This window comes from Tiliqua scincoides, chromosome 4 (genome assembly GCF_035046505.1).
Source record: "Tiliqua scincoides isolate rTilSci1 chromosome 4, rTilSci1.hap2, whole genome shotgun sequence".
Taxonomy (NCBI): Eukaryota; Metazoa; Chordata; class Lepidosauria; order Squamata; family Scincidae; genus Tiliqua; species Tiliqua scincoides.
Genome location: NC_089824.1, coordinates 117888015 through 117904089, shown reverse-complemented (window position 1 = coordinate 117904089; position 16075 = coordinate 117888015). Strand labels below are relative to the sequence as shown.

Below are 16075 nucleotides of genomic sequence, written 5' to 3'. Positions count from 1 at the left end.
TGGCCCGTGTTGAGATCCACTGCAGTAGGCCAACCATTACTTAACAGTGCCAACGTCATTCTTTGCGAAAATACACACAGTGTTGCCATGTATTGTGTATGGCAGCATATCGTAAGAGGTTTGCCAGAACTCATTTGTTTCGATCCTGCTATTAATGGCCTGTCCCTTGTCCAAAGACACTGTGTCACCATACTGACTCTGGATGTTCTTACATATTTTTAGTAAGATGTAACTATTGATTATTCCATTTACTGAAATCTTGATATACTATATCTGTAAGGCTGTGTTTCTTGAAATAATCTTCACTGACATTGGATTTACAGAATAAAACTGACCAGGACTTTCTAGTGCAGATTTAATGTGCTGGAAGGGAAATTTGCTTCTAACTTTAGATTTTTTTAGTTTCTGATTCTGCCAGGATTGTACTCAGTGAAATAAGGGGATTAGGCCTCAGGGCCCCTACAATCTCCTGGACTTTGTCATTCAGCAGTGGAAGTTATAAGAAGGAAGTTTGAGGTCCTCTTAATTACTCGCCTACAGTACGTGAAATTTTTGCCAAGTAATCAAGCTCCAATTATCACTTTATTACTGCAGCTTTATTCCGGGTCAATCAGAGGGCAAAGCCTTTCAACTCTGAAAAGTTTCCTTTCTCAAGGGCAGACAGGTGCCAAGTTTCTCAAGCAGCAGGCAGACACAGCTCCTTAGAAGCAATTTGTTAACCTTTTATTCTCCTTCCTTCTGCTGCAGCCTGGTTCTGCTCTGCAAATGCTTGCAAAGCAGGTCTGTTTTTTTGAAACACCAGGATGGGAATCCTCCTTTCCATCTGAAGCAGGTTACAATTCAATGCACCCTTACTTAAGAATAACACCCATGGAAAGCAGTGGGTCTACTTCTGAGTAAAAAGGGTTGCAAATAAATGCAGCTGCATCTCTCTGCTGTGAACTGAATAGCACACTCCCAGTTATGTTTTATGGGTCGTATGTTGTACGTAGAGCTTCTGGCTTAACACACCAGACACCTTAAAGGTGGATTTGATTCATGGTTCTCCTGCAGTGGTTCCTAACCTTTTTCACTGGCATATCCCTTGGCAGCCCATTTCCATAAATTGTACCCTTCCTATTAGCAAAATGTTTGTAATTAATAATACAAGCCCTCATTCTCCTCTATATGAAAGCCCAGACTTCATGTATTCATCACATATTTTCTCTTTTTATCTGTTTGAAGAACAGAAGACACTGTTCTGCACCAGAAGTGTGCTGAGAAATTCTGGGTGATTGAGCACTTTCCATATTATGTTTCAGCTTTTTTTACTGTGCTGGTTTTCAATCACTGGTTCATACATGAATTGATGACCAAAAACTAGCTATTGGTGGGGCTTTCACAGCCAACTAGCTACCTCCCTTCCTCCCTTGCTGGTCCTTGCAAGGCATTCATGAGCATGACCTCCCTTTTTCTACCATTATTCCATGCTTTTTCAAGTACCCCTAAAGGTCCTGTTGAGTGTCCCTGGGAGTACATGAATACCAGGTTGGGAACCACTGTTTTACTGGTATGTTGTTTACAGTGCACTTACTCTGATAGTGCTAACAAAAAGGTGATGAAGACCAGAACTTAAAAAGAATAAAAATGTATCTTATGATCTTTTACTATGTTTTTAATAAATTAGAGACTACAGTTCTTAGGTAACAATTAGTGGTAGGTTATTTTTCAGGATCTGGCCTCAGGTAAAATGAGACAAAATTATAGTCAGACCCCCCCTACAAAGTTTAACCCCTGACTTATCCGAGGGTCATAGAAAATTCCATGATTGTTGGCTCCAAACCTGCCCTCGACTTATCTGTGGAGTTGACTTATGGGCAAGTGTCTGCGGTGCAAAGATAAGCGTGAACCATTCCCATGTCATCAAAGCAGCTTGTTCTCCCTAGTGCAGAGGTTCTCAAACTGGGGTGTTGGTGATGCTCCAGCCTGATAAGCCCTACCTCTGGCCCCTTAAGGGGAAGGGAAGAAGGCAGCAGTGCAATCCCCTGGATTGCGCTGCTGCCAGGAAGAAGGGGGGGGGGTTTACTACAGCCTGCTCCAACCTCCTGGGGGGTCCAGGGAGCTTGCTGACCACTTTTACAGTGCTCACCAAGCTTCCTGTAAAAAGTTTGGGAAAAAAACAACCCACTTCCTGTTTCACAAGGAAAATGGGTGTTTTTTTACTTCTTGTAGAAGTTTGGATGCTTGGGGAGTACTGCAGAGGGATCTGCAGATTTCCTGGACCCTCCACAACATAAGGTTGGAGCAGGCTGTAGGTTAGCAGACCCCCCCCCCCATTCCTGGAAGCAGCATGATTCTGGGGGTCATGTTACTGCCTCTCCCACAACAACTTACCTTGGTTCTAAAACTTCCTGAGAGTTTGAGAACCGCTGCCTTGGTGCCCTAAAATTGATTGGATGTAACTGAGATGAAAATCTTGCTGAAGTTGTGCAGAGAGAAATGGTGTACTATAGTTGGGCAGGCAGTGATGAGGCTAGGTATTCTAAATGAGTTTTTAGGTGGAGACATGTTGAAGCCTTTAGTAGAAAGATTTTTGAAAAATTTGTAACCGAATTTGACTTTGCAAAAGAGAACTCCAATGAACTTAACTAGTAAAGGGTCGTGCGTGCAACGTGTCCTGCTTGGATGTGCTTTAGGAGTGCACGATGTCAGTCCTCTAAACATGTCTACTCATTTCCTAGGAAAACTCTTTGTTGGTGGTGGCTTTGATGGTTCACGTGCAGTCAGCTGTGTGGAGATGTATGACCCTTCTAAGAACGAGTGGAAGATGATGGGTAGTATGACCATTCCAAGAAGCAATGCTGGTTTTGCAACAGTGGCCAATACTATCTATGCAGTGGGGGGATTTGATGGCAATGAGTTTCTGAACACAATTGAAGTCTATAATTCTGAGTCAAATGAATGGAGCCCATACACAAAAGTTTTCAAATTCTAACTAACATAACTCTCCTTAAAACTAACAGGCTTAGTGATGTAATTGTTTTAGTAGAGGTACACATGTGAATAGGGGAGGGGGGTTAAAAGTTGCCATCAGCAACACAAGGCTTTTGCATATTGCATACTATTAATATGCTGTACATATTTTTATTTAGAATACACGAAGGGTGTTTTGTGTACTAGAATTTGTAAACTCTGGAAGTTGGTATTGCTGAGATAATAAGAATTAAAGCTGATGAAGCATATTCTTTCAAGAGCTTCCCCCAATGTTTGTTTTGCCAATTTGCACACATATTTTACCTTTTTACAGTTCATTTCTGGTGCAGGAAAGAGTGGTCTTCATTGTGAGCAATTGCTTTTTAGGCCTCCTTTGGCTTTATCATCTTAAATAACTGGAACAGTCTAAGCCTTATTTAAATAAATGGCTTTGTTTTTTAAAAAAAGCTGACACACCTGCCAATTTGCCTGCCTTTTATAACTTTTATATATATATAGTCAGAGTTGTTATATCCTGAAGTGACAGAAGATACAAATGTGTTTGAAGCAAAGAGACAATCTCAATGTTCATAGATATTGGAGTGAGACATGTCATATTCCACTGTCTGATAACTCTTAAGATTTTTTTCCTGCAACAATGTTGTATTAGTACATAATATTGATTTTATTGCATCAGAGTGGAGTTTGTGAACATGGCTGTAATGGTAATGCGGAATATTAACTTCAGATGAACTTCAGCTAATGTAGCAGAGTACTTTTCTGTGTGGTTGGCTGGCTTATAACTGCTGAACTCTAAAAGCTGCAAAACTTTGATGTGTTAGCTAGTAATGATATCCATTTGAAAATTGTATAAGTTTGTATCTTTCTACTGCAAGCTGAAAACATGCTGTAATACAAATTGTGCTTCATTTGTTTAAAAATGACTGATTTGTTTGTCCTAATGCAAAGAAACTGATGACGTAAAATTCTACTTGTGCCCGTTGGTCATAAGCAATGAGATGTGCCTTTTAAACAAATATCAAATAAGCCTTGCTATTCATCCTTATTTAGGGGTAGCATCCATACATATATGTCAATTTATATCTGCATCCTTTTAAGGCAAAGTATGAATGTGCTGTTCTGGCTGAAAATAGAATTTTTGCAAGGAAGGGAACATGGCTAATTTATTAACTGGGCTTTATGAAAATCTCTGATAAATATCAAACTGTTAACCTTGTCATGAGATTCCCTTTGTAGTGTTCTCTCTCCTACATGCTTATTTTCACTTTAATTGTTCAATCCAGAGCATTATCAATACAGGAAGATTGGACAAAATAGACAAGTCATGGCAGAAACGTTTTTTAAAATCTTCTATGGCTAGGTCCCTTTAGCACAGTTGAGGAAGTGCTTTTCTGCTTTTAGCTGGAGGCAGAATGAAAATGATGATTCCATATGGAACACAATATAGCACAATATTCTCTGTAACATCAGCCCCATCCCATAAGAATCTAAAATATTTACTCAGAAGTAAAACCCTTTCAATTCAGTGGGACTTTCTGGATTGAAGCCTTTAAATTAGAAAAGATCTACCCAGCTTGTGCTGCTACTGGCCTTTCATTAATGTAGTTTCCTGGTCCCTCTCACTGGAATAATAAAATGTTATATATGGTCTAGTCAGTCTGCCCTGAAGTATCTCCTGTTTGCAGTCCAAGCGATCCAAAAGTTCAGACTCATTTGTTAGTACAACTGTGCTTTATTAAACTATTAAATTAGTGCAATTATTATTGCACTAATAAAAGTAAGCAAAATTTGTGTTCTAACTTTTTAAATATCCATATGTACCAAGACATCACCAATAACTGAAGTTGGACTTGGAGAGAAAGAGAACACAAAGGCCAACCTTTTCACAACTGACCCTTGTACCACTCCTCTTGGATCTTTGCCAGTCCACATTGAACAGACTGTCACTGCAATCCTGTTCTGAGTCAAATACCACTACACCAGTGGTTCTCTGGTGCCCCACCAGTTTGTGTAAAGGGGCAGGGAAGGGATGCAGTCCCTATGGGGGTTGAAGGGGGGGTGCTTTCATGTTATGGAGGTAGAGCTGCAGCAGGTGCAGGAAACCCTGTGCAGCCCTCCACAGTGCTCCCCGAGGCTTCTGTTTTGCAGAAGGTGCTTTGGCCCTGCATTTAGTGAACATTTCAAGCCTTTGGGAGTGCCTGCTGCAGCCCTATCTACATAAACCCCATCTTGGGGATGGGGTTGCTGCCCTAGCCCCTTCCCCAAAGACTTACTGAGGGAATAAAGCTCCCTCAAAGTTTGAGATACACTGCACTATACAAACCAGGACTGAAAAAGAGAAAAGGCAAACATTGCAATGGCAACAAAATCTGACTTTTTCTTAATAACTAGGGCTGCAATCCTATATAGCAGACCCCACCATCACAAGGGACATCACAATGCTAAAGAAAAAGAGCTGCAATCCTGTACTTACCTGGGAGTAAATCCCATTGAACTCAATGGAACTTACTTTTGAGTAGATATATATAGGACTGTGCTTTAAATGAATAAATTATGCCAATTTCAAAGGAAAAGGGGCTAGTGTAAAAGCAACCAATGTTGTAGTAAGCATGTCCCCACTTTTCCAGTCATTAGGAGACATTTCTGATTGAAAAGAAAACATTCCCTTGATGGTTGTAACACAGCCCATTAAAATTAATAATTAAATTGAATGTAACAAAAGCTATTGCAGCTTTACTGCAATGTGTTCGATACACGAAACAAATTTACCTAAACTGAACTCTGGAACAATGGTTCCCAAACTTTTTAGCACTGGGGCCCACTTTTTAAAATGATACTTTATCAGGACCCACCTAGCTTTATAAGACTAAGGGCACAATCCTATGCATGTCTGTTGTGTTCAGTGGGACTTATTCCCAGGGAAGTGTGGATTGCAGCCTAAAGAACTTTCACTTTATCAGCCACTTAGGCTTCTGTTTTTTTCCTTTATAATGTGGGGGACAAACATGCTGGAGTGTTTGTTGAGCATCACATTCATCAGATTAGGACCATTCTGGAGCCTTTGCATTCCCTTTTGTAATATACTGAGGCATATTTGCCTACTCATGAGTAAATGTGCATGTTGTATTGGGCTCAATAGATTTTCCTTGTCAGTTTTGTGACCCACTGCTCTAAAACCTTAGGGCAGAAATCCAGCTAAAGCAAAGCACTTTTAAGTCATCCTATGACTAATTTTCTTACTGAAATCAGTGGGACTTAGATTTGCTGTGGCTGGGTGAAAATAACAGTTCCTCCTAACTAAGAAATGAATAAAACATAAGATCAAAAACCGGACAAAAGTGATACAAGTAATGGTTTTTAAGGAATACATTCATACCAGTAATATGGAACCTCTCTTTATAAAAATGTTAAATAGTAGCAATACAATTAGTCAGTGCATTACAAAAAGGTAATTAAAACATTTTGGATGACATAAAAAGCTGCAAGGCAAAATTATTTAATACTTAAACACCTGTCCCAAGGTTTTTTTCAAATTAACCTACAGAAACAGGTAGTGACTTTGCTCTTGCAAAACAAAGAAGAAACTCTTCGACAATATAAATTTCTCATTTCTTCTGAACAAATGGAGATACACAGCACCTGCAGCTTGGGCTCTCTTGCCACCCAGGAGCCAGGACTCACTGCTGCTGCCCCCTCATTCAATTGCAGTGATGTGATGATGTCACTGCAATTTCTTCCACCTGCCCACCCACTTCTTAAAATAGGCAAGTAGCTGAAGCAGCACATGGCCATTCCTGCTGCCCAGCCTGCTTCTCTGTCACAGGTGGACAGTTGGATGAACTTTTTCCCTGCTGCACCAAGCTGACAGCCTTCTCCACTTTAAAAAATAAAAAGGCAGAGGAAGGCAGGCAGCTTGGAGCAGCAGGGAAAGTCATGATTGCAACCACTGTTTGAGCCACCTGCCTTCTCTACATTTAAAAAACAAGCAGAGGAGGCAGGCAGGCAGGCGGCTTGGAAAGACTCTCAGAACCTTGTAGCACCACTGTGAGTTGACTAACCTCTTCTACTTTGTTTTTAAGGCAGAAAAGAAGGGTGGGTGGACCAGAGTGGTGGGGGAAAGCTCCACATCACTCTGGACCGCCCCTTCTTCCCCCCCTTAAGAAAGGGGGGAAGGAGGGTGCAAACGTGGTCGCTTTCCCCCGCTGCTCCAAGGGCAGGCTGACCACCCCTCTGCAGAGTGTGCACTGTGAGGAAGGTGCTGCAAGGGGAGGGGATGGCAGCACACATCCCCACCTGTGCTGCCTGGGAGCACTTCATCTCCCTCAAGGACACCAGTGATACACAGTACAATCCTATGTGTATTGTGTTGACCTTGAAATAATTCCCACCAAGATCATTTGTACCTTCTCCCAAGCAAATATGCAAATGACAACCTTGCAGCACAATTCTATAACTGACAGCACATGCCTTGAAGCCCATGTAGGGCTTTGAGGCCTGGAGCAAGGGTTAGGGTATGGTGTGGCCTGCCACTCCTGCTCCTTCCCGGGCTTGATCCTCCCCCGTGCTGTCCTCCCCTACCCAGAAACACTGCTTCTGGAAAATCCTCATGCCACCCTCTATCAGCTCCTACTCTGGCCAGTGCCAGACCTAGATCTGGCACCAGCAAGCTGGCACATGTTAGGCTGGCGTGGCCAGCTCTTGAGTGCAAATGTACATTATGACATGTTTGCAATACTTGGGAACCAGCGCAGGTCCCCTGCACCTGTGCAAGGCAACATTCAAATTGGGCTGTGAGATGCACTGACTGAAGAAGTTTACTTCTAATTCTTTATGCTGAGAACTTCAGATTATACCCACACAGATTAATTTACAATGCACTGAGTTATGACAAGCCCTAAACTGGTGTAAGGCAAAGGAAACTGGAGGTCTGGGAATAGTGGGGAAGGATCAGGGGAGCGGCCATATCCAATCTTTTCCTGAGCAAAGGCCTGCCTCCCACACTAGCATCTAACAAAGGCAGCACAAGACTTATAAACAAATACAGATGCATTCATATCAGTGGAGATCCCCAAATTGGGGGGGGGGGTGTGCATCAGAGGCCAGCCAGTGACTAAAGGCCCACAGACTTTCAGGGGCCCAGTTGGCTGAACACTACCACCCCTGAAGCCATCAATGCAGGCAGCAGTAGCACAAGCTGCACAACCAAGCGACTTGTGCCATGCTGTGTCCCATGCTCCCCACCTGCAATTTTGCTTCTTCAGAGGCCCGTATGATGATGCAGGGGACTCTGAAGAGGTCCATTCATGGATAGCAAAGATGGGAGAGGAGATCGCTTTCCCTGATGTAGTCAGGGAATGAAGGATGAAGAATGATCTTGAAGGCTGCCTCCTCCTCCATGCTGCCAGAGTGCTAAGGGAGTCATCCACCTCTGAAATCTGTTCACTCCATTTCCCTAGCCCAGCTGAAGAAACAGAGAGGAGTGATCTTGGAGGACCTCTCAGTACTGCTGAACTGTGTTCCTACAAGAATGGTCCAAGGGGCTGGGGGACATATGCACAGATGGAGCTCAGAATCAAGCATGGGTTAAAGGCCCTCATACTCTGACAATGCCCAAATAACTGAACCCCCATTTCTCCTGCTCTACCCATGCAGCCAAAACTGAGTATTGGATACCAATGAACTCCGCCGCCAAGATGATCAAAGTACTGGGCTACAAAACGCTAGCCTCTTGTTGAGTGGATTTAGAAGGACTTTGGGTACAAAGGACACTGGGTACAAAATAGGAGCACTTTGCTCAAACCAACTGGCCTCAGAAGAAAAACAGGAAGAACATTTTCTTGACAGAACACTTTTAGATATTCTGCCACAGGACTCCATATACAAACACCCAAACGGATGCAGGAAAGTACTCCACACAGTTTGGGGGAGGGGGGAGGGAATTCCCTGCCACAGAGAATGGCAGCTGCTGCATGTCTCCTGAGCAATATTATAACAGGCAAGACACCAATTACTGTTTCTGCCTTGCAAGATCATAGGCTGAGCATGTGAAGAACCACTGCAGAGTGTCATTGAAACTCCACTAGGCTGAGTGTTGCCTCAGTGGTGACAGTATCTTTCCCAACAGGCATTTGGGCCTGTTGAATTTGGACATGGGGGGGGGGAGAATGAGACACTAATGGTGTGTTGAAGCAATGGCACTGGAAGATAATCCAGGGGGCAGCACTTTCTCCATCATTTGCCTACTACTACCTGTTGGAATTCAAATGCAACTACACCTGCAGGACTCTCAAGGGCAGTGTACTGTCCAGTCACCTAGTACTTGGAGAATATCTAGTCCGGTTGTAGCTGCTGACCACTAGTTCTGGCTGTCCCTGTGTCTCCTGGATTTCCACAGAAAGCCCTTTGACAGGGGCAAAGGTGAGGACACCCCCAAGGTCCAGTGCAATACATGGCAAGAGGCCTCTAGAAAGACTAACACTAGTGACTCTAGTTAGCTGCACCTCTGAAGGCTTGCCATCCTTTTTGTCATTGGTGGGCTTCTGTACCCTTGCAAGTTGCTTGATAGTTATGTAAGAGTCCATGCTTAGCAGGGTGTGTGGAATGGATTAAGTGATGTCATCAAGCTATTGCTACTTGGTGCCACCAATACATGGGCAATATGGGGCATAGGCAAGAGACATTGGGATAGCTGCGCAGCAACCATGTTGCCAGAGTCTCTGCAAGTGGTCAGTATCATTGCAATGCTAACTCACTTTTCCTGCTACTATTAATGTGCTTTAAGGACATGTCCCAGGAGAGCACAGGATCTGTCTGATTTTGCTTGTCTCAGCTCCAGCATTTGGGCAGGACCATAAGATTGCTTTGCTTAACAAACAGAGAACACTGTTCCTTCAAAAGCTTCATTGGACTGCAAAATTAGAGCCATCCCCTGTTCTTAGCCTCCAGACAGACAGATTCATAGCACTGTTTAATAGTGTGTTCCAGTTGGGTTAGCTGGCTACATCCAATTGATAACCGCTTCCTGTGGGCAAGGGGAGAAAGAAAAGAAGTACATTGTTATAAACTCTCGCACTATTATCACTAGTAACAGTTTAAGAGATACTTCACACTGATTTTTTTTTGTTCATAGCAACATACTCATATTTGAAAACAAGTCCTATATTTTAGAAGCTTATTCAAAATATTCAATATGCTTTGAATCAGTACTTGCACGTCTCAGAGCCTGCTTCCAAATCAGGGCATTCCATACCCTGTACTGTGGGCCAGATCTAGTGCATGGCCAAATCTGTCCTCCAGGTGAGCGGAACACTCTGTTCTACTGGGGAGCCTCCCTACCATGCCATCAATCTCCCCCAAACTGTGCACTGGTCAGCTGCTTCTGGGGTCAGTCGTCCCAGCAGCTTTCTAGCTGGACTTCTGGGCAGACATGGCTAGTCTGTGTGCAGTGTGGAGGAGATCAGACACGGTAAGGAGATCAGAGACATGTGCAGGTTCCCCAGCAGAATGGAGCATTCCATTTGTGCCAGGGAAACCTTTCTCAGAGCACAGCAGTCTCTAGTTTGGAGATGAAGGGAGGCTGTAAATACAAAAGTGTCCCACTAATAAAGTAGGCAACAGCAGTGGAGGTACTACTGCAGAGATTGTTGCTTTGGTCTTATGGCTCTACCCTTTCCCCCAGTCACACCCTCTTAGTCCCATCTCCTCTATATACGAATCTAGGAATAGTATCTCCAAGAGTATCTATATACAAATACTATCTAGGAATAGTATCTCCAAGCATGTTCAAAATGTCATTCCCTCAACATTAAGCATGTAAATCCTATCCCCACATACTGTACTTAGAATGAAGGTGCAGAAGACCCTTCCAGAGCACAGCTTCCAAACACCCTGAGCCACAGCACAAATCTTTAAAAAAGCAAGACACGGCCATTTCTTTGAGCAACAATTTTTAGAACACAGTTCAAAATGTGTTTTGCTAACTTAAAAGTTTGCAGTGATTCACCTGTACCACTATTACCCTTCTGCCAGTGCTTCATATGTGCACACAGACACAAAGATCAAGCCGTACTGCCCATTAGTGAACTATGCAGGAGAATTCAGCAAGATGTTAATTTTATTTCAAGGAACAACTGAAATTTTATTTCAAGTTTATTTCAAGAAACAATACATATGACACATGTAGCTACACAGAAACATGCACGTTTGGGCTTACAAGAGGAGGCTCATTCCCTCAATACACACATCTGCCTTGCTGAGCTGCAAAAGTAACATTTCTCTCCATTTAATGTCTTGATTTAGCATGCCCTCCAGAGTAACATGTGAATGCTGTTCTGCTCCAGGGCAGCTGTACCAAAAGCACTAGCTATTGAATGTTTTGAGGTTGATACCAGTACAAAGACTGAAACCGAAAAGCAATCAGGCTGTTTGACAACACAGCCTAATAGGCTGCCTCTTTAAAACCATCTTGAGCAACTTCTATGCTTGCACAAGGACATGAATATTCAATGTCTTCCATGCCCAATTACAGCCTCTTTCAAATATTGAAACAGTAATTAACTGCTTGGTATCAGGAAATCAAGCAATATTTGGCAGAAGCAATGTTTTATGGACAGACTTGAAACAACACAGTGGTTCCTCATGAGATTTTGGGCACTCATTCCTAGTGAGGAGCACATGCTCTTCAAGGGGTAGGGGAGAATTGGCCCCTTTTGGACTGCTCCAATTCTGAGCCTCCAAAAGGCACTTATTTTGCAGCAGAAATAAATCAGCTCTTAAAGGGGAAGAGCAAGCCATCACATAGGACATGCTTTCTGCATAACAAAAGCATGTGAGACAGGATTATGGGCAATAAATAGCAGATATTTTTAAAATGGTTTACCTGTATAATTCCTGGGAAATGCAGTTGTAAAACTCCTCAGCAGTAAAGTTTATACTATTATTTATCTATGGAGAAAACACAAACACTGAAATGTGCAGGAAGACTTGCTAATTTTCAGGTGCTGGTATTATTGAATGGAAATTGGAAACATGGAAAATGGAAACAAAGGTTGTTTCAGGCATTGTGTTTTTCCTGACTTAATGCAGGAACTGGCAACTATGCCTGTGGGCCAAATCCAGCAAAGGTTTCTGCATCTGCCAGTCTGGAAGGCAAAACAGACAATGAAAGAGTGGCAACTGTGGCAAAACTAGCAAACAACTCTGGGAGGATTGTGATCCTGAGTCACCCACCCACCCACATTTGTTTCTCAAAATGACTGTCCAGAATCATTGCTGACCAATATTGTGCCTACCAGTGTGACTTTTGAATGATCTAGGAAAAAAAGATAACAAACCTGCTAATTGGTGCAGGATGTCTACTGAAGAGGGCAGAAAAGGCTGTCAGCGGATATGCTTATTGATGCAAACCTACACAGTTATAGTTAAACACATACAGAGCATACAGAATACTATAAGGCCCAAACCAAATTTGCAGCTCTTCTAAGGGAAAACACATTAGGGCTCCGTGCTTTTAGAAGTATAAAGTGCTCCAGAGAACAAAAACTTTGAGAACCACAGCATTAAGTCATTTCAGGTACACAGGAGTGAAAGGTATGCTGTTGGCTGTTATTAAATGTTAAAGTGGCATTTAGCTTGCTGGGTGGGGGAAACTTGCTTGTCCAGTTTGTGGGTCCTAAAACACTGGGCTGGTTCACATAACCAAGAATGATTTGCATCTGGAAGTGCTTGGGGCCATCAGGTATGTGGTTGGCAACTTTCAGTCTCAAAAGACTATGGTATAAGCCTACAGCACCCGGTATTCCCAAGCAGTCTCCCATCCAAGTACTAACCAGGCCTGACCCTGCTTAGCTTCCAAGATCAGATGAGATCAGGCATGTGCAGTTACACTTGCTGTGTGTACATGGACTGGTCCCATTACTCTGTAGCTGGGAAGAAACCAGGAATACATCTTTTGCTTGGCACCAAAAATCCTATACGGGTCCAGCCTGTATACATGGATTTTTTAAAAATGGATTTGACTGAACACAAAAGGCCACTGCAAATGAGAAGGAATGTGCTGATTCCTGGAGAAGGGGAAAAATGCATCCCTTTAAAATCAGTTTAAAAAACTGAACAGTCCTTTAACAATAGCCTCATTAATGAGAGAGAGAGGGCAGCTGGCTGACAATCCATCAATCCTTCTCTCCCCAGCAGACCCCTCCCTTCCCCCTGAGCACCTGAAAGAAAGGTGATCACTTTGCATTGGTGAAGGGAGGGGCGGAGTAAAGGGCCTTTGTAAGCGCTTGGGGGAGGACTAATTGATGATTGTCTTCTTAATGACTCATCTTACATCAACTGACAAAGGTCAGCAAAGCTGTTTTTAAATCATCAGAGCAACGAAACTTTGTTTTTTAAATTGATTTGCTATAGTGCATTTTATGCCATCCATTTGAGTGCTTGGAACGGAACCCATGCGAATAATGAGGCTCGACCTGTATTCAGTGTATGCTCTGGCTGTGCTCTCTGTAACAACACATACTCTTCCCCCCTTTTTAAACTCTAAGCAGCTCGTTTGTGACTATAAAATACATTAAAATATTAACACATAGCACAATATAAAACTGAGGTATCACAATAGGAGCCGAGCAAACAAGATGCTCGAGTGACTGAAGGCTCTTTTCTGGCATTATGATTAGCAGCACTGGAGCTGCTACAGCATGGTTCCTTCCTGTGCTACTTGGCAACACTGGAAGTCCAGGGTCAAGGGAGGGGAGTTCATGCCACAGCTCCTTCTCACACTAACTCCACTCTTTGGGGGAGCAGACCCTTTCCCTTTAATAGAAGTCTATTTTAATAGAAAAAAATAGAAGTTTTTGAAATGTCTGGTAATCAGGCCTGTCTTGGGCTCTGTATGCACCAATTCCACATCTCTGGGTTCTGAAAGTCCCTAACAATAACGATATCCTCATGAGCAAGTTAGTCAATCCAAATCGTTCATGTATAAATGCCTTCCAAGTACTTTTAAAAGATAAATTAACCCACCTCGTTATTAGTTAAAAAGCTATAGAGGGCCCAGACATCTTGAAAGCTACTGTTTGGTGTTAAAACTCTGAAAAGATAATAAAAACCACCATTAAGGATATTTTTAAAAATAACTTTTAATTGTAAATATAAAAATATATATACACTTAAATCATTGAATTACTGAATACAAAACAAACCTTATGTGTTCATAATTACAATATAAAGATCTCAGATAAACTCAATTTTTCTATAAATCTGTAATGTCATTCTTTTTTGTCCTCATTAAGTAACGCAGGGTTACTCCAAAGAACGTCCCATTGTGTTCAAAGGGCTACTCTCAGGAAAGTGTGCATAATATTGTAGCCTTAATCAGATGAGGCACTATTCAAATTCAAGTACAACAATGCATTAAAACCAGAGTCCTTGAAGATTCCCAGTGATACTTAACTGTTTGCACAGCAGATATAAACTCTTTGCCAATCCTAATACCAACAAGTTATAGACTAGAGTAGTGTTTCTCAAACTGTGGGTCAGGATTTACTAGGTGGGTCTCAAGCCAATTTCAGGTGGGTCCCTATTCATTTCAATATTTTATTTTTAATATATTTGACAATATATTAGACTTGATGCTACCATGGTATGTAACTGCATTTGGGGAAATGTCACAGATCTATACTTTTAACAGGCAACTGTTACTGAAAATGCCTTTAACAATGATAGTAAATGGGACTTACTCCTAGGTAAGTGTGGGTAGGATTGCAGCCTAGGACTGTTAAAAATTTTCCTGCTTGATGATGTCACTTCCAGTCATGACATCACTTCAAGTGGGTCCTGACAGATTCTCATTTCTAAAAAGTGGGTCCCAGTGCTAAAGGAGTGAGAACCGCTAGACTAGAGAGCCAAGTCCATTCACACATTTCTTGCTATCACTGAAATAGTCAGTAGATGGCAGCATTTAAACACCATTTATATTAAGCCCTATTGATCACACTTATGATTAAAAAACTCATTCAGTCTTAGTATCCAGTCACCAAACCAATATTATTGCTAATAACTCACTGTTCCCAAAGCCATTTTCTTTTCCCATTAGATCACAGGAAGCTACATAATCATTTAAACAAAGCTATTTAAAAAAAAAATCACATAGAAGCTGTGCCTTCCAAATGTAGGAAGTCTCTCTCTGTGACTCATCAGAATAAACTATTTTCTGAAATCTCTATGATGTTTGCTGACAGTCTAGGGATTAAGGGTTTGCTATCAGAAGGTATGCACTAAGCATCCAACCAAACCACTGATCACCAACACTCCCTCTCTTTCCTATTTTAATAGTCTTTTTTGGGACTTGGTTATACTGTGTGGTCACTTCTATTGGTGGCATTGCCAATCATGTGCTGTACTTTAAAATATACCATGCTGAATAACTATGAGCCCTCTATCTAGAATTAAGTGAAATCAATAACTACATCTCACTTACAAGAGGCCTACCATGTCCACCTGTTAAAATAAACTATCAAATCCAGAAATAAGAGCTCTCTCCACATCAAACTTTTCAATTTTCCTCTCCAGCTACCACCCTTACATTCACACCTAGAGATCATTCTGGGTGACATTCATCACCCTTCTTTGTAAAGGTTAATAGGGATATGGGTGAAACCGCTGATATATATTTCAAGAAGGCATTTGACACAGTCCTTCACCAAAGGCTCCTGAGAAAACTCAACAGTAAGGGCAAAAGAGGGCAGGTCCTTTTATGGATTAGGATTAGGAACTGGCTGAAGAACAGGAAACAGACTGGGTATAAATGGGCAATTTTTACAATGGAGAGAGGCGAAAAGTGGTGTGCCCCAAAGTCAAGTCTTGGGACCAATGCTTTTCAACTTGTTTATAAACGACTGGGAGTGGGGATAAGCAACAAGATGGCCAAGTTTGTGGATGACACTAAACTCTTCCAGGTGGTGAAATCTAGAATGGATTGTGAAGAGCTCCAGAAGAACTTCTCCAAACTGGGGCATTGGGTAGCCAGGATAGGCCAGAAAGACCTCAAGAGGGAAGACCATGGGCCGCTAGCCTACTTTGCAGAGCTTGCCTGCACATGCTGGAG

The 16075-nt window shown here is 42.2% G+C and overlaps 2 protein-coding genes across 9 annotated transcripts in view; one reads left to right on the top strand and one right to left on the bottom strand.

The window, feature by feature from the left end:
* Positions 1-4629, top strand: part of IVNS1ABP (influenza virus NS1A binding protein) — a 31340-nt gene extending 26711 nt beyond the window's left edge. For all 3 annotated transcript variants that reach the window (XM_066626379.1, XM_066626377.1, XM_066626378.1), the window contains exon 15: positions 2721-4629. In XM_066626379.1, the coding sequence (XP_066482476.1) occupies positions 2721-2974 (254 nt within the window). In that variant the 3' untranslated portion in view covers positions 2975-4629. The remainder of the gene's footprint in view (positions 1-2720) is intronic.
* A 5229-nt stretch (positions 4630-9858) lies between these two features.
* SWT1 (SWT1 RNA endoribonuclease homolog) overlaps positions 9859-16075 on the bottom strand; it is a 39678-nt gene continuing 33461 nt past the window's right edge. For 5 of the 6 annotated variants that reach the window (XM_066626371.1, XM_066626375.1, XM_066626372.1 and 2 more), the window contains 3 exons: positions 13993-14059; positions 11852-11916; positions 9859-9994 (listed from right to left, as the gene is read on the bottom strand). In XM_066626371.1, the coding sequence (XP_066482468.1) occupies positions 9889-9994; positions 11852-11916; positions 13993-14059 (238 nt within the window). In that variant the 3' untranslated portion in view covers positions 9859-9888. Of the gene's footprint in view, positions 9995-11851; positions 12114-13992; positions 14060-16075 lie in introns of those variants that run through there. The other variant, XM_066626374.1, reaches the window with a different exon arrangement.